Consider the following 23,457-nt stretch of genomic DNA (forward strand, 5'->3'; position numbering starts at 1 on the left):
CGAGTCTGGTCGAAAAGAGCATGCAATATACTACCTTAGCAAAAAGTTTACCGACTGTGAAACAAGATACTCACTGCTTGAGAAAACTTGTTGTGCTTTGGCTTGGGCTGCTCGCCGACTAAGACAGTATATGTTGAATCATACCACTTTATTGATTTCTAAGATGGATCCTATCAAATATATATTTGAGAAACCTGCTCTCTCCGGAAGAATAGCAAGATGGCAGATGATTTTAACAGAGTATGATACCCAGTATACTATCCAGAAAGCAATCAAAGGAAGCGTGTTAGCTGATCATTTGGCTCATCAAGCAGTTGATGATTACCAATCTATGAATTTTGAGTTCCCTGATGAGGATGTTATGCTTGTTACTGATTATGAAGAACCCGGATGAAGGACCCGAACTGGGATCCCGATGGACTATGGTTTTTGATGGATCTTCTAATGCATTGGGCAATGGTGTTGGTGTTGTAATTATTTCTCCCAAGGGTTGCCATACGCCTTTCACTGCTAGACTATGTTTTGATTGTACCAATAATATGGCTGAGTATGAAGCATGTATTTTGGGACTCAGAGCTGCTATAGACCTGAGAATCAAGTTTTTGAGTGTGTACGGAGACTCAGCCTTAGTAATCAGTCAGATCAAAGGAGAATGGGACACTAAACATCCGAATCTCCTCCCTTATCGAGAGCGGGTGTTGACATTAATCCCATACTTTGAAGAGATTACATTCGAACATATTCCACGAGAAGAGAATCAGTTGGCAGACGCATTGGCTACCATGTCATCTATGTTCAGAGTCAGATGGGACAATGAAGCTCCCATGATCACCATTGAACGATTAGATGAACCAGCGTATTATTATGAACTTAATGTTGATGAAGTAGAAGAGAAACCTTGGTTCCACGAAGTAAAAAGATATTTAGAAACTCAGGAATACCTTGAAGGGGCATCCATCAATGACAGAAAATTTCTGAGGAAGTTCTCCGCTAAATTCTTTTTGAGTAATGGAGTATTATACAAACGTAATCATGATTCGACTTTGCTTCGCTGTGTGGATAAAAAGGAAGCAGAAAAGATTATGGAAGACATGCATGACGGTATTTTTGGGACTCATTCTAGTGGACATACGATGGCCAAGAAGATTCTGAGATCAGGGTATTATTGGTCTACCATGGAAGCTGATTGCCACCAGCACTCCAGAACTTGTCACAAGTGCCAGATCTATGCGGACAAAGTACATGTACCTCCTGCTCCATTGAACGTGTTGACAGCCCCTTGGCCCTTTGCAATGTGGGGCATTGATATGATTGGAGAGATTAAACCTACTGCTTCTAATGGACATCGTTTCATTCTTGTTGCTATTGATTACTTTACGAAGTGGGTAGAGGCAGCCTCATTTGCTTCTGTCACCAAGAATGTGGTGGCACGGTTCATCAAGAATAGTCTTATTTGTCGATATGGCATCCCTGAAAGAGTTATCACTGATAATGGTACTAATTTGAACAACAAGATGATTACTGAACTCTGCACGCAGTTCAAAATAAAACACCATAACTCTTCTCCATACCGGCCAAAGATGAATGGCGCCGTAGAAGCTGTTAAAGAATATTAAGAAGATTATACAAAAGATGACAGTAACATACAAAGACTGGCATGAGATGTTACCATTTGCTCTTCATGGTTATCGCACTTCAGTACGCACTTCGACAGGGGCAACTCCTTTCTCTTTAGTCTACGGAATGGAAGCCGTTTTACCAGTGGAAGTTCAGATTCCCTCTCTAAGAATTATGAAAGATGCAGGTTTAGATGAAGATGAATGGATTCAGACTCGACTCGATCAAATAAATTTGATTGATGAAAAGAGACTTGCGGCTGTTTGTCATGGACAGATATATCAGAAGCGCATGACCCAGGCATTTAATAAAAAAGTCAAGAGACAGGTGTATCAAATTGGCGACTTGGTGATAAAGCGTATCATTCTACCACAAGGTGATCCTAGAGGCAAATGGACTCCCACATACGAAGGGTCATTTGTAGTTAAGAAGGTATTCTCTGGTGGAGCCATGATGCTTACTACAATGGATGGCGAAGATTTCCCGCATCCCGTGAACGCGGACATAGTTAAAAAATACTGCGCATAAAAGAGACCCGTTAGGTCGACATATCTAGGCAAAAGTAAGGGCATCCCGCGAACCAAAAGGGTTCGGGCAAAAATTAGGGATAAACATATAAAAATGTACACCCGGCAAGTCGAAAACCTGAAAAGGCGGCTTGGGCAAAAAAGGGTATCCTGGTGGACTGAAAACCTGAAAAGGCGGTCCAGGCAAAAATTAGGGATTAAAGCGTATGACTATGTCCCGTTCTCGGTCAGCTTCACCAAAGTCAAAGAGACTGAACAAGCCAATCACTTCTATCCGACAGCAAGAGATGAGATGCTTGAAGACATAATAGCAGTAGTAGAATTAAAATCAATAGGACTTTTTTTTCATAGCTGTTTTTTCTTTGCTTTCTTGACAATTTCCTCTTACTAGGATTTCTGTCTCCTTGTATTAAAATTGCTTGTTTATAGGCCCTCTTTCAAAATCAATACAATTTTTTTCAAAAAGATACTTTTGTTTTACTTTCTCCGTTTTGTTTGCATAAACGTCCATTGATTTAATTCGAATTAATATATGCATTTGAATATGATTGATGTTTACCGAAAATACATGCATAAAATAGAAATAGCAATTACTAAAAGACTTTAGGATCAAGGATAAGGTTTAACCATGCGTTCTAACAAATCCGGTTGCAAATCCTATTCCCCAGCAAAACCAGTTATTCCCAGAAGAAATTGGCACTACTAGACAGACTGGTCATCTCTTTTATCCCCAGTCAGGTTCTGTTGAATATTTCTACCATCAGACAGAAATCAAATATCCCCAGCTAAGAAAGGGTCATCAATACAAATATCTCCAACTAGAATATCGGGATTTAGTTTCCCATGGCAAAAAAATTCAGACGCATAATTCATTCATGCATCATTTCACAGCATATACATGCATGCAATGTTCGCATTTATTTTCAAGCACATAAAACATCTCATAAATCATGACATGGCATGAGGCTAACTCTTTTTTTTTCAGGTTAATTATCCTCCTGATACAGTCAAAATAAAGATTCATTCAGACGGATATCGTTATCGATTACATTCAAGATTCAGATACATCTTTCAGATATAATCCATATGAATATTCATTCTGACAAGCATTCTGATATCCTTCTAATGATGGCATCTTTAAGCCCATCCCAGACATTTATTGCAAATACAACATATACAAATATTATCAGATATAGCCTAACGTACAGCTCATTCTGATTCAGCCTAACGTATGGTTCCTTCAACTGTTCCAATACGGTCTAGCGTACGACCCATTTGGATATCCATCCCCTCAGATACTACCTAGCGTACGGTACATTCTGAAATGTAGTCTAGCGTATGACTACCCCTTTTATCATCATATACAGCCTAATGGATGGCTTATTCTGCTACTCAGATATGATCTAGCGTATGATCCATTCTGATCTTTTATCCTCAGATACAACCTAATGAACGGCTCATTATGCAACTCAGATACGGTCTAGTGTACGACCCAGTCTGGCTCTTCTCATCAGATACTACCTAGCGTACGGTACATTCTGAAATGTAGTCTAGCGTGCGACTACTTTTTATCGCCAGATACAACCTAACGGACGGCTCATTCTACTACTCAGATACGATCTAGCGTACGATCCATTCTGATCTTTATTTCTCCAGATACAGCCTAACGGACGGCTCACTCTGCTACTCAGATAAGGTCTAGCGTATGACCCATTCTGATCCTTATCTCATCAGGTTCAGCTCACCCTAATATCACCTAATGGATGACTCATTATACGGTCTAGCGTACGACCCAGTGTGACACCCATGTCTTCAGATATGGTCTAATGTACGACGCACTCTGAAGCTCTCATCATCAAACTTTCTGGATGGCATCTTTAAGCCCATCTCCATCAAGACTATCTTTTAATTAACAAGTGAAAATTTTTGGGGCATTCTAAGTGTTCAATAATCTTCCACCTCCAGATCACGAATGTCGTACATACCATTCTAATTCTCTCGGTTTAAGAATATTGAACAGGGGCAGCTGTCATACCCCAAAATTTGCCTCTTAATTTTTATGATAAATTGATTCATGCATGGCATCCATTTCACATTTGCATTCATTCATTAGCATACATTCTCATATAAATTATAAATTTTAATTTATTTATTATGTGATACAGATATAAAAAATAATAATAATTTTGGTTATCTGTATGATATAAATAAATTTTATATATATAAATAAAATAGTTTTAATTTTATGATAAATAAAAATAGATTTGTATTTTAATTGTATAATTAAAATTTTAAATTAATTTTATTTGTTAAAGCTCATTAAATTATAATAACTATTTTTTATAATTTAGTGACTCATGTTCCATTTATTCATTATTTATAAATAGTATTTATTTAGTAATTCACGTTTTTTACTTAATAAAATTTATTTATAAGGGTAACATTTTTTAAGCCAATAAATTATAAAATAATTTTGGTTGATATAAGTAAGAATAATTTTGATTTTTTTTTTAAATGATGAAAGTAAAAATAGAAATAGGTTTAAATTTTAATTCATTTATGTAACTAAAATTTAAATTAATTTTTATTTAAATTATTCATTATTTATAATATTTGTATTTAATAAATATTTAGCAAGGTTAAACCCTAACTCTCCTAAAGTATAGGAAGGGATCCAAATATTTAGTAAGGTTAAACCCTAACTCTCCTAAAGTATAGGAAGGGATCCAAATATTTAGCAAGGTTAAACCCTAAAGTATAGGAAGGGATCCAAATATTTAGCAAGGTTAAACCCTAATCCACACCATTATAAATACTTCATATGGCTGCAGCAAAAGGGGAAGAGGAAAAAGAGGAGAGATACAGCAGAAGAAGATACACAAGGCAAGGCAGAAGCAAGAAGATTCACGGGTAGGGAAAAGAGAAGCAACCATAAAGCACTCATAGCCTGAATAAGAACAACACACATATAGTGAGCAAGCTAGAAGAATCAAATCCCCAGTAAGTATTCATTATGGAATTTGCATCCAGCATGATTACCTTGCAATACTCCTTAATTCATGCATGAATAATATTGGTTTAATATATATATTGAGATGATGTATTCATGGTTTGGTGGATGTTGATATTGCTTTATTCAAGTATGCATCTGTTCTTGAAATGTCATAGCATGTTGGAGAAATTCTGTTTGCATGATTAAAGAATTATATCTGTCATTTAATTATTATTATATGAGTGTTGTTTCTAGCATGATTATGTTTATTTCACATGTTGTTATTACATAATAATGATGATGATGATATAATGGTGATAATATAAATCTTTGGTTGTCTTTAACATGTATGTGTAAGGTTTGTTTTATCATTATCACTTGCAGTAAAGAGAACTAATACATGAGTAAAATAATATAAGCTTCTTGATTTGTGCATGGCTATTTTTATTATTGCATGATGATTACATATGATCTTATTTTATGTGTGTGGTTTGATATAAGATGAAGTTACAAGTTTGTTGTATTCACATGAAAGAAACAGCATGAGAAAAAATAAAGTAGCTTGCCGTAAGAGAGAAAGTTGTAACATGCATGGTGGTGTTGTGTCAAAATGGAAAAATCCATGTAGAATTAATATATATTTTAGTGAAGGCGAATAAATAACGAATGGACCAATATGGCAACGTAGAGGTCTTGGGTTCGAGCTTACTCCATTTCCACTATAATTAATTCACAACTATTTTTCTATTATTAAAATAAAACCCATTAATTAATTTTCTAATTAATATATTATATTAGTTATTTAAACTAGGATATAATTTAATCTAGTTTATGAATTAAATTTTCATATATCACTTAATTAATTAAAATGGGCTATTTTGAATAATAAAAATCTAATTATATTTCTTTTTCTCTTTTCTTTTAAAATTTCTATCAAATTAGTCTAAGTTTTTCCATAAATTCATTAAAAAAAAGTTTCTATTATTATAGACTAAAAATATTCTTATTCATTCTTAAAATTAGTTTATTTATTTCATTTGTCATGAACTTTCTATGCCCTTTTAATTTTGTACTCGTTAATTAAGATTTAGATATTTTATATCCCCTTTTAAATTATGTACCCCCATCCCGAAGCCATGTAATAGCGTAGTGTTATTTTTCGCACTTTAATTTTTCCATACTGTGAATATAATTGTCTACATGTATGCTAATAGGATTGCATGGAAAGATAAATAATCGAACTTAGATAAATTAATTCAAGATAATATATCTGAATCCAATCATTTCCACACTTGCACCTCTAGAGTAACCATCTCTTTGTTGCCTTACGATATTACGGTCATGTCCCGCGAATGTGGGGATACCCTTAGCAAAGACCCTTTCGATTAAATCATCATCATCCCTAAACAGATAAGTCATAGTCCCTTTGATCAAAAGGTCAATGTCCCTACAAGATAAATCATAGTCCCTCGAACGTTGCCTTCGAATATATGACCTTGTCCCTCGAACGTTGCCTTCGAATATATGACTTTGTCCCTCGATGACCCTTCGTTGTAGCCTACGATTAAATGATGATCGTCCCTTCGAATGCTAAGGTATCCTTACAAATGTTGCCTTCAATGACCAATCGACGACCCCACGATGTCCCTTTACATCCAAAGGATAAGACTACTTATTTCTCAATAGTAAGGACAGTTTTACCCTCCTAAGGATAGGAAATACCTATAAAGACTTTGGTTAGGTATAACTCTTAAATGCTTGCTCACAGCTTAAAATACTTTTCACACCTCACACTTTTCAAAACATCTTTTAGAAAATCACCACTTGGTATACATTCGCACCAGAATCATCGCCGAGTTATATTTTTCTAAACATCTTTCAAAATCAAACGAGATAAACACTTTGTATACATTCGTACAAGAATCATTACAAAGTTAAATTCTCCTTTCAAAATATTTTCTAAACACACCACATTTCTCAAACACTTTCTCAAACAAGGAAAACATAAGTGAGTTAAGCAATTAAGAGCCCATGGATAACGATGGATACAAAGGGTGCTAACACCTTCCCTTTGTATAATGTACCTCCCGAACTCAAAATCTAATCAAGGTCTTTCCTGTTTTTTTCCGCCTTTCTTTATTGGATAAAAGAAAAGTCGGTGGCGACTCTTGCTATCCGCAACATTGCTTTTCAAAGCAAAAACACAAAGTCAGTTCACCGTATCACACCTACACCCTTTAGACTAGAACAACACTTATGAAAAGGGCTCCCTAGGAGTACCTAGGATGTTTTGGGTGCTTAAAACCTTCTCATTACATAACCAACCCCTTTACCCAGATCTCTGACATTTTTACTAGTTTTTGATTCGATAAAACTTTTAGGTTTTTGTTCGCTTTTTAACCATTCCTTTGGATAAATAGAAGTGCGGTGGCGACTCGACTTGTATGGTTTACCTTGGATTTAGTCAATATCTCTAATGGTAACGAATACCCCACTACACATAGCATGTGACATCTTGTGTAGATGTGGAAGCCTCATTTTTCCTGAAAGATTTCTTTCCATTTGCATAGTTAACGGTTTATCATTTTTACCAAAGAACTTACGAGTCTTTTAACAAAAAACATAAAATTCTCATCTTCTTCAGGATCATCATTTGTTCGTTCTTCTTTTGAATCGACTTTTAGAGCAATACCTTTGGACTTTTTCTCTTGATTTTCATGTTATTCAAGTCTTCCAAGTTTCAATGTGTGTTCTTGAAGCTTTCCGAATAATGATGCGGATGTCATTGTCGAGAGACTCTTCTTCTCGGATATGGCTGTTACTTTCGATTTCCATTCTCTTGTCAATGATCTAAGTATTTTAAGGTTGAGATCATCATTTGTGAAGGTTTTTCCGAGTGCAATCAAATGATTTTTTAAATGGATGAATCTCTTCTGTAATGCAACAATGGATTCTCCGGGCAGCATTCTGAACATTTCATATTCTTGACTCAATGTGTTTAATCTGGATCTTTTAACTTCAGTGGTTCCTTCGTCAGTATCCACCAAAGTGTCCCATATTTATTTTGCCGATTTACATTGAGATATGCGTAAGAACTCATCCATACTTAATGCACTTTGAAGAATATTGATAGCTTTCTTTTCATTAAGTATTATTTTCTTATCGTCTTTATCATAGGAACTTTTAACCTTAGGAGTTCCAACACCATTGACCACACTAATTGGATTATGCGTACCATTTTCAATGGTTTCCCATATACCATCTCTTTGTGCTTCTAAATATGCTTTCATGCGGATTTTCCAGAAGTCAAAATTGTAGATGTTTAATTGGCTGCATTGTATGGTAAAACACTAGCTGGATTCTAATGTCTTGATTGATGTCATGACATGCTGTGGAGATGTTTGTCTGACTGCATTGTATGTTAGATTATCTAGTTGTACTCTGATGTCTTGGCTGATGTCATGACATTCTGAGTAGTGTATTGCAGGATTAGCTAATACAGGATTGATTGAATGTCAAACTGGATGTTATGACATTCATCCCTGTCACGGATACTGAGGAATAGAACAGGTGGTGTTCTACTATAACTCAGTATTTATTGTCAGTCTGCTTATCAAGAGGATAACAGACCTGATGTAAGTCTCTATGTGTGAATGTCAAAATTGGATGTTTTGACATTTATTAATGTACGCTGATACTGAAGCATGGACAGATTGATTCTGTACAGTACAGCAAATTGTACAGTCTGTTTTCAGGAAAAACAGACTTAGCATATGGTTAGTGATTTGAATGTCAAACTGAATGTTGTGACATTCATTCCTGACAGCGTATGCTATATTGTAGGTTGTTTAGTTTTTCTGTTTCAGCATTTTTCTCAGGCTATTCTTCAGGGATTCAACAGCTAAGAGAAAATCCAGGAAACCAACAACCAAGCTACATTTAATGAACCTAACAAATAGCCTATTTGTTGGTAACCTATACGTGGAATTTAGGGGAACTAGCGTGACCTTAAATTCAGGAGAATACAAGTACAAGGCCCAAGTGATGCAATATAAAAGGAAGTCATTCCTTCATTCAGAACTGGGGATTTTGAGGCGTGAAGATTTAGTGTGTCTGTCATACTTCACTGTTGTATTTTTGTGAGTCTTGTATTAGACATATCTTGTAAGCCAAGCTATTATCACATAGATGATTGCTTTGGTATAGGGTGTTCATTGAGTTGTAAGTGTTGTGTTACTCTAAGCTTTTAAGCGTGAGTGTTGTGTATCTTGATTAAAGTTGTTAAGCACAATCAAGAGTTGTTTGAAGTGTGACTTCAAAATTGTCTTTAATATTGATTAAAGGTAGTAATCACTGAGGTGATTGAGGGGGAGTGAGTAGGAACTCTGATCTTAGTGTAAGATTGAAATTGCATTGGGTAGGTATTAAGTGATAGGGTTAAACAGTTGGTTTAAGGTCTGAGTTAATACTACTAATAGTGGATTTCCTCCCTGGCTTGGTAGCCCCCAGACGTAGGTCATGTTGGACTGAGTTGGGTAAACAATTACTTGTGTTATTTACTGCACTTACTTTTAAGTTCTGCATAATTCTTGTCTGCGCAGAATCGGATGTCATAACAACCCGTGTGACATCGAAAGTCTGATAACTAGAATTTCAATTGGCATCAGAGCAGGCACCCTGCCTGTTAATTTTTGGGTGAGATCTAGGGAAGTTACTTTCTATTACCATGGACAAGGATATAGGACACTCAAATAGACCACCCATGTTGGATGGTTCTAACTATGATGACTGGAAGCCTCGTATGATAGCCTTCTTAAGGTCTCTAGATAGCAAAGTCTGGAGAGCTGTCAACAAAGGATGGGAACATCCAACGAAGACAGGTGAAGATGGAGTCAGTGTGCAAATTCCTGAAGAAGAGTGGGACAAGGAGCAAGAGGCATTAGCCCTTGGAAATTCTAAGGCCTTGAATGCATTGTTCAATGGAATCAGCAAGAACATCTTCAGGCTGGTGCACCACTGTGAGCTAGCTAAGGAAGTTTGGGATACCCTCAAGATAACTCATGAAGGTACCTCCAAGGTGAAGATGTCCAAACTTCAGATGCTGACCACCAAGTTTGAAAATCTGAGGATGAAAGAAGATGAGACTATTCATGACTTTCACATGAATATTCTTGAAATTGCAAACACCTCTGGTGGACTAGGTGAGAAAATGGCTAAAGAGAAACTTGTAAGAAAGATTCTCAGGTCCTTGCCTAAGAGATTTGCTATGAAGGTCACATCCATAGAGGAGGCTCAAGACATCTGCAATATGAAGGTGGATGAGCTCATTGGTTCTCTCCAAACCTTTGAAATGGGCTTGTGTGAGAATGCTGAAAAGAAGAACAAAAGCGTAGCTTTTGTATCAAATACTGAAGAGGAGTCAGAAGCAGGATATACTGGAGGTGATGAAAGCATATCAGAAGCCATAGCCATGCTTGGGAGACAGTTCAACAAGTTCGTGAAGAAGATTGATCAAAGAGGTGGACCTAATGTCAAGAACATCTCGTCTGACATCAGGAAAAGATCAACTTCTGAAGAAAAGTTCAACCAAGGCAAGGGAATCCAGTGTCATGGTTGTGAAGGTTATGGACACATTAGAGCTGAATGCCCTACTTACCTCAAGATGCAAAAGAAGGGGCTAGCTGTCACATGGTCTGAGGGAGATTCTGAAAGTGAATCTGAAGGAGAATCTGCTAAACATGTCACTGCACTAACGAGTGTTTGTGCCACTGATGATGAATCAAGTGCAGATGAACTGACCTTTGATGAACTTGCTGCAGCTTATAAGAAGCTATGTGTCACCAGTCCAGAAGTGTGTGTACAAGGAGAAAAGCAGAAGAAGCTCATCAAGGAGCTGGAAGATGAGAGACAAAAGCATCTGACAGTCATAGAGGGTCTAAATGGTGAGATAACCCTGCTGACCTCCAAGCTGGATCAAATGACTAAATCCATCAGAATGTTGAATAAAGGAACTGACACCTTGGAAGAGATCCTAAAGCTGGGACAGAAGTCTGGAACCATATCTGGTTTAGGCTTTGTGAAAAAATCCTCAGCTGAACTCAAACGCCCAAAGGCTAAAGTTCAGAAATTCAAGCGGAGGTCACATCCAATGTCTCAACATCAGGGAACCAGGATGAATAATCATCAGAAGAGGAAATTCCAGAAATGGAGATGTCACCATTGTGGTAGGCTTGGCCATATAAAATCATTCTGCTACAGGCTTCATGGTTACCCTAACCAAGCCTCTCATGTCAGACCTAAGCATAAGACATATAGGCACTATGTCCCCATCAAGAAGCGACAATGGTATGCTAGGTTAGCTCACATAGCTCTAAGGGCATCTACCAGAGAAGACTGGTACTTTGACAGTGGTTGTTCAAGACATATGACTGGTATGGAGAATATATTGGTGGATATACAACCTCACACTACCAGTTATGTGACCTTTGGTGATGGTGCTAAAGGAAAAATAAAAGGTGTGGGTAAGCTGGACTGCTCTGGAGTCCCAGAACTGAATAATGTACTGTTAGTAAAAGGACTGACGGCCAACCTCATCAGCATAAGCCAGCTGTGTGATCAAGGATACTATGTTCAGTTCACTAAGGAGCTATGTGTTGTGACAAACGGAGATAATCAAGAAGTTATGAGAGGATCCAGATCCAAAGATAACTGTTATCTGTGGGAACCTAAGCTCTCAAACCTCTCCACAATGTGCTCCTCTGCCAAGGAAGAACAGGAGGTGAAGCTGTGGCATAGACGCCTTGGTCATCTACACTTAAGGGGAATGAAAAAGATCATATCCAAGGAAGCAGTTAGAGGAATCCCAAAGCTGCTTATTGATGAAGGAAGAGTCTGTGGAGAATGCCAGGTGGGCAAGCAAACCAAGATGTCACATCCGAAGCTGGGACATCCTACAACTTCCAGAGTTCTGAAACTGTTGCACATGGACTTAATGGGACCTATGCAGGTTGAAAGTCTGGGTGGAAAGAGATATGCATATGTGGTGGTTGATGACCATTCCATATACACGTGGATAAGCTTCATCAGAGAGAAGTCAGATACATTTGATGTCTTCAAAGACCTGTGCATCAGACTCCAAAGGGAAAAGGACAGTTGTGTTGTCCGAATTAGGAGTGATCATGGTACGGAGTTCAAAAATTCCAAGTTTGATGATTTTTGCTCGTCTTAAGGAATAAGTCATGAGTTCTCCTCTCCTATAACTCCTCAGCAGAATGGGATAGTTGAAAGGAAAAATAGAACTATTCAAGAATCTTCCAGAGCTATGATTCATGCAAAGAAGCTCCCTATGCACTTTTGGGCTGAAGCTATGAATACCGCTTGCTATGTTCACAATAGAGTCACCTTGAGAAAAGGAACCTCCTCCACTCTGTATGAAATATGGAAAGGCAGAAAACCCACTGTGAAGTACTTTCATATCTTTGGAAGTAAATGCTACATTCTCATAGATCGTGAACAGAGAAGGAAAATGGATCCCAAAAGTGATGAGGGTATATTCCTAGGATACTCAACTAACAGCAGAGCTTACAGAGTGTTCAACTACAGGACCAATGTCATGATGGAATCCATAAATGTTATTGTGGATGATAAAGAGGAAGGAATCGATGTCATAGAGGATGTTGGAACATTCCTTGATACTACAACAGACATACCAGTCAAGTCTGAAGAAGTACAGGAGACTCCTACTGAATGTCAGGTAGATGCACCCACCAAAATGCCATCTATCAGAATTCAGAAAGACCACCCTAAGGATCTTATCATAGGAGATCCCAATAGTGGTGTGACTACCCGATCAAGGGAAATTAGCTCAAATTCCTGCTTTGTATCCAAGGTTGAACCAAAAAATGTGAAAGAAGCCCTGACTGATGAATATTGGATCAATGCCATGCAAGATGAACTGGAGCAGTTTAAAAGGAATGAAGTATGGGAGCTAGTTCCTCGACCTGAAGGGACTAACATCATTGGTACCAAGTGGATCTACAAAAACAAGTCTGATGAGAAAGGAGTAATTACTAGGAATAAAGCAAGACTAGTAGCTCAAGGATATACTCAAGTTGAAGGGGTTGATTTTGATGAGACGTTTGCACCCGTTGCTAGGCTTGAGTCGATCAGATTGTTGTTAGGTGTAGCATGCATTCTGAAATTCAAATTGTTCCAAATGGATGTGAAGAGTGCATTCTTAAACGGATACTTAAATGAAGAAGTCTATGTGGAACAACCGAAAGGGTTCTGTGACCCTAACCAACCTAAACATGTGTACAAGTTGAGGAAAGCCTTGTATGGGTTGAAGCAAGCACCTAGAGCTTGGTATGAAAGGTTGACTGAATTTCTGACCTCAAATGGATACAGAAAAGGTGGGATAGATAAGACCTTGTTTGTGAAGGATGAAGATGGAAAAATCATGATTGCTCAAATATATGTGGATGATATAGTGTTTGGTGGAATGTCAGAGCAAATGGTAAAACATTTTGTTCACCAGATGCAATCTGAATTTGAAATGAGTTTGGTTGGGGAACTGACTTATTTTCTTGGAATGTAAGTCAACCAAATGGAGGATTCTATGTTTCTCTCCCAAAGCAAGTATGCCAAAAACATAGTTAAGAAGTTTGGTATGGATAATGCTAGGCACAAGAGAGCTCCTGCACCTACTCATCTAAAGTTAACCAAAGATGATGGAGGGCCAAGTGTCGATCAATGTTTGTATAGAAGCATGATAGGTAGTCTTCTATACCTAACTGCAAGCAGACCTGACATTTCCTATGCAGTTGGAGTGTGTGCTAGATACCAAGCAGAGCCCAAAGTGAGCCACTTGAATTAAGTCAAGAGGATTCTCAAGTACATCAATGGGACTTGTGACTATGGGATGTTGTACTCACATGGTTCTGAGCCTGTCTTATCTGGGTACTGTGATGCTGACTGGGCTGGGAGTGCTGATGACAGAAAAAGCACATCAGGAGGATGTTTCTTCTTGGGAAACAATCTCATATCATGGTTCAGCAAGAAGCAGAATTGTGTATCTCTGTCCACTGCAGAGGCTGAATACATAGCAGCTGGAAGCAGTTGTTCCCAACTGGTTTGGATGAAACAGATGCTCACTGAGTACAATGTCTCTCAAAATGTCATGACATTGTTCTGTGATAATCTCAGTGCCATCAATATTTCCAAGAATCCCATCCAACACATCAGGACCAAACATATTGACATTAGACATCACTTCATCAGAGATCTGGTGGAAGACAAAGTGATTACCTTGGAACATGTAGCCACTGAACTCCAACTGGCTGACATATTTACAAAGGCTCTGGATTCTACTCAGTTTGAAAACTTAAGGGGCAAACTGGGAATATGTCTCTCTGAGAACTTATAGCAACCAATGATGTTTGGGATGTATTGTTTAATATCTCTGCCTATTAAACAATTGCAAGTGTGCTCTGATTGGTCAATAGATCATAGCTATGTCACTTGCAACAAGTGTGGCAACAAGAGGTTAAGGAGATATCCTAACTTGAGGCAGCCTATGCACCTGCAGGAGTTCAAGGACAATGTTCATGCAGGAGTGGTTCTGGATGTCAGACACAAAGTCATGGAATCTGATATGGTGGTACCTACTGTAAAGCAAGAGTGTGTGACTACTTGATCAGAGTTGTGAAGCAAGATCAAGTGGGTGTTGACTTGGGTGAAACTGTGAAGTAAAACCAAGTCTGTAATTCTGTCATGTGGATCTGTATTTTAAAGTGTTGCTTTGGCAACATTTTTGACAAAAGGGGGAGTAACAGGTGATACCCCAGGACAACAGATTGTCAGGACAGATATTCAGTATATGTGTGCTGCAATTAGAAGTTTTTATTTAACTTTTGTATGTGTGCTGATATGTGAAGTTTTTATTTAACTTCCATGTGTGTGAGTGTGTTGTCACTCAGAGTGTATTAGCTAGGTTAATTTCCTGCGAGGTTTCCGCTGCTATGGACTCTGTTGGGAGACCAAAGTGTTTTAGCCAAAAATTTGTCAAAGGGGGAGTTTGTAGATGTTTAATTGGCTGCATTGTATGGTAAAACACTAGCTGGATTCTAATGTCTTGACTGATGTCATGACATGTTGTGGAGATGTTTGTTTGACTGCATTGTATGTTAGATTATCTAGCTGTACTCTAATGTCTTGGTTAATGTCATGACATTCTGAGTAGTGTATTGCAGGATTAGCTAATACAGGATTTATTGAATGTCAAACTGGATATTATGACATTCATCCCTGTCAACAGATATTGAGGAATAGAACAGGTGGTATTCTACTATAACTCAGTATTTATTGTCAGTCTGCTTATCAAGAGGATAACAGACCTGATGTAAGTCTCTATGTGTGAATGTCAAAATTGAATGTTTTGACATTTATTAATGTACGCTGATACTGAAGCATGGACAGATTGATTCTGTACAGTACAGCAAATTGTACAGTCTGTTTTCAGGAAAAACAGACTTAGGATATGGTTAGTGATTTGAATGTCAAACTGAATGTTGTGACATTCATTCCTGACAGCGTATGCTATGTTGTAGGTTGTTTAGTTTTTCTGTTTCAGCATTTTTCTCAGGCTATTCTTCAGGGATTCAACAGCTAAGAGAAAATCCAGGAAACCAACAACCAAGCTACATTTAATGAACCTAACAAATAGCCTATTTGTTAGTAACCTAGATGTGGAATTTAGGGGAACTAGCGTGACCTTAAATTCAGGAGAATACAAGTACAAGGCCCAAGTGCTGCAATATAAAAGGAAGTCATTCCTTCATTCAGAACTGGGGATTTTGAGGCGTGAAGATTTAGTGTGTCCATCATACTTCACTGCTGTATTTTTGTGAGTCTTGTATTAGACATATCTTGTAAGCCAAGCTATTATCACATAGATGATTGCTTTGGTATAGGGTGTTCATTGAGTTGTAAGTGTTGTGTCACTCTAAGCTTTTAAGCGTGAGTGTTGTGTATCTTGATTAAAGCTGTTAAGCACAATCAAGAGTTGTTTGAAGTGTGACTTCAAAATTGTCTTTGATATTGATTAAAGGTAGTAATCACTGAGGTGATTGAGGGGGAGTGAGTAGGAACTCTGATCTTAGTGTAAGATTGAAATTGCATTGGGTAGGTATTAAGTGATGGGGTTAAACAGTTGGTTTAAGGTCTGAATTAATACTACTAATAATGGATTTCCTCCCTGGCTTGGTAGCCCCCAGACGTAGGTCATGTTGGACTGAGCTGGGTAAACAATTACTTGTGTTATTTACTGCACTTACTTTTAAGTTCTGCATAATTCTTGTCTGCGCAGAATCGGATGTCATAACAACCCGTGTGACATCGAAAGTCTGATAACTAGAATTTCAAAAATATTCTCCAGAAAATAGAGGGGGTTTGTTGCTACTACCACCATCTTTGAAAATTGGGTTTGCGCTTGCGGAAGCCATCTTCTGGATCTAAGGAGCAAGTTACCAGCAACCCGCTCTGATGCCAAATGTAAGTTGAGTATGCGCCTAAGAGGGGGGTGAATTAGGTTCTTTGAAAACTTTTTCCGATTTTATGATAACTTGTTCTTTCTTTTTTGGTTTGGTTATGCAATGAAATGGTAAAGTGCAGAAAGTAAAGAACACCAAGACGTATATTGGTTCCCCTCACAATCCGAGAGTACTCCAGTCCCCTTACCACATGTAAGATATTTTATTATAGTTAGATCTTATGGACAAGACAACCTAGTATTTCTATACATACTCTAACAAGAACACCAAGAACAATCCTCTTGGATTTTTCACTAAATACACTAAGAGAACAATCCTCTCTTAATGACTCTCTTGTTTCCAACAGTTCTGGACAACAAGAATAACAAGAACAATATGAGTTTTTATAAGTTTTTGAAAGATGGAACAATATATCAATCTATTGATTGATCTTCTCCTTTTAAGAAAACAATTCTCTTTATGACATATAACTGCTCTAAGAATGGTATGGATGAAACTATATGAATGTATATTGAGAATTCTGTGTAGAAAGTTTCACCAGAAAATTTAATCAAGAACACTTGAGAAAATTTAAAAGATGAAGAGAAATTTTTTTTGAAATATTTGTGTGAAGGAGGTGTGTTTAAATTCTGAAAATATATGGTATATATAACCCTTAGACGCCTTTCTAAATGGTCATAATTCGTGAATGGAGGCCATGATCCAAGAACACAATTCAGAAAAGGTTTTCATGAAAAAATGAATTTCTTTCTGCCACTGGTTCAGTGGTAATCGATTATCCAATATGGTGTGATCGGTTACACCTGAACCAACGTTTAAAAATTTTGAAATTTTTTACTATGTAATTGATTACCCAAAACATGGTAACCGATTACCTGCTGCAAAACTTGTCACAAGAGGTAGCGCAGACAGCTGGTAATCGATTACCTCAAACCTGGTAACCGATTACCATCAAGGCAGAATGACATAATGTAGTGAAAAATAAAATGTAAGGCCAAATGAAAATATTTAAGAGGCTTAAATGAAACATGATATGTATGTATGAAAACCTTGAGCGTTTGAATGAACATAGAGAGATTGAGAAATTTATACCTTAATAATTTGATCAAATCAATAGAAATCTTCAAGACTTAAAATTATTTTATAAGTGAAGCTTGACTTGCGCTTGAGTCTTGAACCATTCTTTTTGCGATGCACATTATCTTGTAGAGCATGTCTTCATCAAAACACTTTGAGAAGCTTGTCTTCACACGATATACCCCGTGCTTGTGCATCCATCCCGCTCAGAGGGAATCAGACGAAGAAGCCCTTTAGAGTGTATCTTGACCGCATGATATGAGATGATATACACTTCCAGGCATATGTAGATCGCCTTCAAACGTGTCCCTTGGACGATATAGCCTTCTACTCAGGATGTTTGGCTTGTGGGTCACGTCTAATGTATTCATATCTTCCTGAGTGTGTCATGCGCCAGTTCGGGTATATGCAGTTTGTTCCCAAAGACCCCTCCAATTTTGCTCCTCTTATAGCCCGCAGAGATGTAGATTTCATGTATGATGATTACCTTAATTATCTGGTGTCGGATGACGCATGAGGTACCATAGCTCCTAGCAACTGGAGTTGTGCATACAACTACGTCCAGTGGTATTTCAGAGTGTCACATCCTTATATGACACTGAATGCTCTAGGAGATCCACCTAGGTCAGCTCATCAGGAGATATTAGAGAACGATTAGACTAGGGAAGATTATGTTATTGATGTGTTACCTAGATGTTAATGTATCATGGATCTTGCGCTAGCATGATAGACAACTAAGTCTTTTCGGAAGGCTCTCCTAAGATGGACATTATAGATGTCATTCTTATTGAGGCACAAATGACCTTGCAGTACAAGAATCAACGAAGGAATAGGGAGGGTCTGACATACCCATTAATGTTGTATTTGTATTAGGCATTATGGATGTTATTATCGCTTGTTACTTTGTTATTGTGATTGTATTATGGATTAATTTTATTGCATTTTCATCTTATTCATTAAGTGTATGGCTTAATTTATAAAAATTATTATGATAGAATAGTTTTAATACACAATCTATTACATCGATGTATTTCAAGAAAATAAAAAGTCAAAATTTAATGACATGGGAAATACGGAAGTGCATCTTCCTAACTTACTATAAAAAAATCATGAGTCTCTATCAATTAGGAATATGTGTGGTGTATATAGGATTAATATCGAAATGCATCTCCTAATCAATTGAAGACAAAATGAATGTTTCTAGTTAGAAATGCATAAGGCGCACATACAATTAATACAAAAGCGTATCTCAAATTCGTATCTCAAATTCAATTTAAGACAAAAAAAACGTGTGATTTATTTACACGTGCATTTGATATAAAATAAACGCTATTTAGGGTGGGAGAAACAATATTTAGGGTGGGAGAAACAATTCTAAAAAAAAAATTGTCTCTGCCCACTCATTCATTCAAAATTAGTTTCAGGTTTGCTCTGAATTGGGATGATTAGTTATCCAACTCATATACAATCCTACCTAAAGTATATTATAAGATATGATTATCTTGTTTATATCTTATCATATTTGTTCCCTGCATTATATTTTTTCGTGTCTCTATCATATTTTAACCATCAAACATATCTCAATATTTTCCATCTAAATATCAGTGCACCTTTTATCTCATAAACTCCTTTACTAAAAGAGCTTTGGCTTTTTTAAAAGGTTATTCGTGGTATTTTTTTTTTTGAAGGTAGGTTTACCATATATCAATTTTAGGTTAGAATACTCATAAAAGGTCATTCGTGGCTTTTTATTAAAAGTTTCGAAGGTAGGTTTATGATATTTGGACTCTTGATTATATTTTCCAAACTAATGTTAATCGGGAGTATTTACACAATGACAGTCACACGTTTAAGCAAAGTTTAGTAAACATTAGAACAAGATTTGAGATTAAAAAATAGTGATATGTTCTATAGTTTTGTTAAAAAGTATAAAACCAGATATAACTTAATAGGACAGAACTAGATCAAGTTCCACTTCGTTCTCTGCACCAAACACTACCATAGTAATTTTTTCTGCATATTAACACTGCACCAAACTATATACTTCTCTGCTCTTTCAACAGAAACCTATGCTATTCTGCTATTCTTCTAATGCATGCATTATTGATTCCTGAGTGACTCGCTTTCCGAGATTTGATCAATGGTGGTAGGCGAGCCCGACGGAGAAGTAGCTGTCGAAGTTGAATTAGTTGGTGTGTGTCCTTGAACTGCTAAACTAGAAGGCTGCAACAGATTTGCATCAGGAGCCTTCTCCTTAGATGCATTCATGTTAACTTTTATCCTGCATTAGCAAGAGCTTGATCAATTTTTAATATGCTTCATACTACAAACTAACGAAGATCGGTTGTTGCCGAACGACAAAGCAAACTAATTAAACAACCAAGAGGGAACGGTCTTAAACTTACTTGTTATGAATATTGACATATTCATCGGTTTCATCAAGTATCTCCTCCTGAAATGCATTTGATGAAGATGGATTAGCATATAAGAACCATAACACAGTTTTCAATATCGTATCGGTTAAAGCCAGAGTTGCTTCATCACTCATCAGTATTGAAAACTGCATCAAAACATGATTAGAGTGGATTTAAGCAACTAACCTGAAGAAGCTCTTCGATTACATCCTCCATCGAAATAACACCAACAACCACTTCACTGGGCGGAAAGACGGGCAGGGGAGCATTATCAAGGTCCAGAATGCAATATGAACAACCTCTGTGTCGCTTTTTAAAAGCCGGCGTTGCTGGTGGACTTTTTTTCACCTGTGAACCGTCAGCCGTCAAAGTATCGCGCGGCTCCAACATCGCACCTACATTTGTGCCAACAGTCACCTCAAAGAGGTTAACCGAGTAGATCAACCACAAACTATCGCAAGACCCTCAAGGGAACAACTACATAACAATCTAAGATACTTTCTTTTGCGAGTTTAACAAACTCCTAACCACACTTTCAAAAACATGCCGCCGACACGAGGTTTATTATTTATGCTTATATTTAAATCTCTACCTTTATCTAAAGGAGCACTTTTTCCTTTGTTCTTACAGCTGTCTTGAAACTCGAGTTGTTCTGAATCTTTAATTTTTTTGTATGTTCCTTTTTTATCGTTTAGATCCCTATATACAACCGCAATATGACTGTGACCCTTCTGAAATTCATTCAGTATATCATACAGAGGCATATTCTCTGAAACACTGCAGAATGAAGAGTAAATTGTGACCACCGGGTTACCATAAAAGCATATCCACAACAAATTCAATTTCAATCTCATGTAAGGGATTTACCGAGGAATTTTTCTGATCATCATTTTTCTTAGAGGAACTGAAGCCTTTGAATCAACCATAAAGAGATTTTTAACCTGAATATATAAGTGAAAACCATTAAATTATAATGAACTCATGACATGATAGTGAATAGGAAGTGCTTTAGTAATTTATAACAAGACGGAGGAAACTTCACATCATGATTTTCATTTCAATATCAACTCATGTCCAACATTGTTACGAGAATAACGAGAAATTCCAAGGCGTTACAAGATTTACGATAGAAGGCTAATAACGGACATAATCGTTAATTGTACTAGTAATCCACCATCCACTCAGAAAATCTCAAAAGGAAGAAGAATTACCAGAACAAGTCCCATAATGTTTGTCCGCTCTCCTGCATAAACCGGGACTCGACTATGACCCATTGTCATTATTGAATTCAGGGTCTCCCTGCAGAAAGAAAAAATAAAACGGTTAAGAACAAGAGAAGAGAGAAATATAGTGGAGAAATGACAAAGAATGCACAAACCCACAAATTTAGAGTTGCATCCAAATCAAGGGAAAATGCCTTTGATATGGGAGTCATGGCATCTTTTGCGGTCTTTTCAGTCAATTCAAGCGCTCCGGCTATGATGGTTGTCTCATCGTGCGTTAAATCTCCTCCTTTTCCAGCCTACACAAGAAAACGAAATGAATTCCAGCCATGCTAAGTCAGAGCACGAAGCAAAGCACCCAGTTCCTCTCTAACTAGGTATTTTGAATTATATATACCTCATTCCCATGGAAATTCACAAAGGTCTTGAGCTCTGCCCTCTTTAAAAGAGCAGCTTTTCCTTTACCTAACATCCAATCAAGCACCTGAAAATATCACAACCTTCAACCTTCTTATAGCATAAAAACTTATCTTTTAAGTGCTTATGTATAAGTCATTTCTATAACAAAAGATAAAATAAACTCAAATTGTTTTCATATAAGCTATAAACTATTTTCATAAGCTATCATAGAGAGAAAGCTAGTACAAACAAGCTAAAAATAACTTATTGACATGCCTTAAGCTGTTTTTATAAGTTCTTCCAAACAGTCTCACAACTGTCTATGCTGAAGTTAATTAAGTCTAAGTCTAAGTCTAAGTCAATCCAAGCGTGCAATCCAAGCGTGCGCGCACACACACCTTACCTTGCTGATGGGATAAGCGATGGGATAAAATACTACAAGAAGAACACGAACAAGCGGGGCAAGCGTTGCGCCAACCATCAATCCATATCGCGTACAAATTGCTTGCGGCAATATCTAAAAACGGAAATCAGTAAACAATGCATAAGCTTCACAAAACAAGAAATTTCAGCACAATCGATTTAGTTCCAGTTAATCACACAACTAAATAAATCAACATAAACATGAACCTCTCCAAAGATGAGGATTAGAGTAACCGAAATCAAAACAGCAGCATAAGGAGGCACAATAGCATCAAGAAAAATCGGAAGAGTCTGCGACAAAAATAACGAATTAATCGATTAAGAAAAAAGCTAATTATGAATTAATCGATTAAGTAGCTACCTCCATGGCTAAAGAATTTCCAATCAAAAGAGTACAAAGCAAAAGATGCTGATTCTTAACCACAGGGAATATCTTAGCTGCAAGAAAACGGTAACAAATAATGGATTAAAGTTCATAAAGAAAGGAAAGAAGAAGAAAAAAAGAGATGTAGAATAAGCTAGGATTGAGTACCGGCATGGATACGATGTTGAGGACGACCAGATTTGATGAGAACTTCGAGGTCGACGAGTCCCAAAGACATGAGTCCAAGGGTGAGACCAGCCATGAGACCAGCGAAGCAAACCAATCCAATGATGAGAAGTATGTAGAGCCAGAATTTGGTTTCACAGCAAGGTGCATCAGCGGCCATATCTCTCTCTCTATGGGAAAAGTTTGGTTAGGAAAAGCGCTTTTTCATTGGCGTTTCAGCTTTTCTTCCCCACAAAACCATTAATAGCAATGCCCAGAGAGCATAAACATTATTATTTGACCGAAAGCAATGCTTTTTGTCTTTTTCTTTTCTTTTCACGTTGTAAACTTGGTTGGTTACTCTAGAAAAAATCAAATCATGTCCCAAACGTGAAAAATAAAAATAAAAAAATTTATTTTACTTTATAAATGACTTTTATAAAAAAAAAATTAAAATATTATAAAAATATATATATTTGTGTTTTTTTTAATTGAAAGATCAATTTTGACATCTTATAATATAAATATAAATTATTGAAGATTAAAATATAGTCGAAATTACAATTTCTTTAAAAATAAATTTTTATAAAAAATTATTTTAAATAGTTTCGAAATTAAGTAATTTTTTGAAATTTTGATATTCAAAAAGAGTTTTAATAAATTATAAAATATATAAAATAAAATTTTAAAAATAATTATTCAAATTA

At 36.8% G+C, this 23,457-nt stretch overlaps 1 protein-coding gene across 2 annotated transcripts; it reads right to left on the reverse strand.

Moving 5' to 3' along the window:
- Window positions 1–19,650: 19,650 nt before the first annotated feature.
- On the reverse strand, window positions 19,651–23,083 carry LOC127082777 (DUF21 domain-containing protein At1g47330). 2 transcript variants are annotated; one of them, XM_051023014.1, is made up of 12 exons: window positions 22,754–23,083; window positions 22,583–22,659; window positions 22,429–22,512; window positions 22,202–22,315; window positions 21,797–21,883; window positions 21,559–21,698; window positions 21,388–21,475; window positions 21,044–21,117; window positions 20,769–20,953; window positions 20,363–20,571; window positions 20,168–20,214; window positions 19,651–20,043 (listed from the first exon to the last, which is right to left on the reverse strand). In XM_051023014.1, exons 1-12 carry the CDS (start codon window positions 22,929–22,931, stop codon window positions 19,863–19,865), a joined length of 1,464 nt encoding a protein of 487 aa, XP_050878971.1. In that variant the 5' UTR covers window positions 22,932–23,083; the 3' UTR covers window positions 19,651–19,862. The 2 variants fall into 2 exon arrangements, with proteins under 2 accessions (XP_050878971.1, XP_050878972.1); XM_051023015.1 differs by lacking the exon at window positions 22,429–22,512.
- Between the last annotated feature and the right edge of the window lie 374 nt (window positions 23,084–23,457).

Source organism: Lathyrus oleraceus, chromosome 5, assembly GCF_024323335.1.
Source record: "Lathyrus oleraceus cultivar Zhongwan6 chromosome 5, CAAS_Psat_ZW6_1.0, whole genome shotgun sequence".
Classification (NCBI taxonomy): domain Eukaryota; kingdom Viridiplantae; phylum Streptophyta; class Magnoliopsida; order Fabales; family Fabaceae; genus Lathyrus; species Lathyrus oleraceus.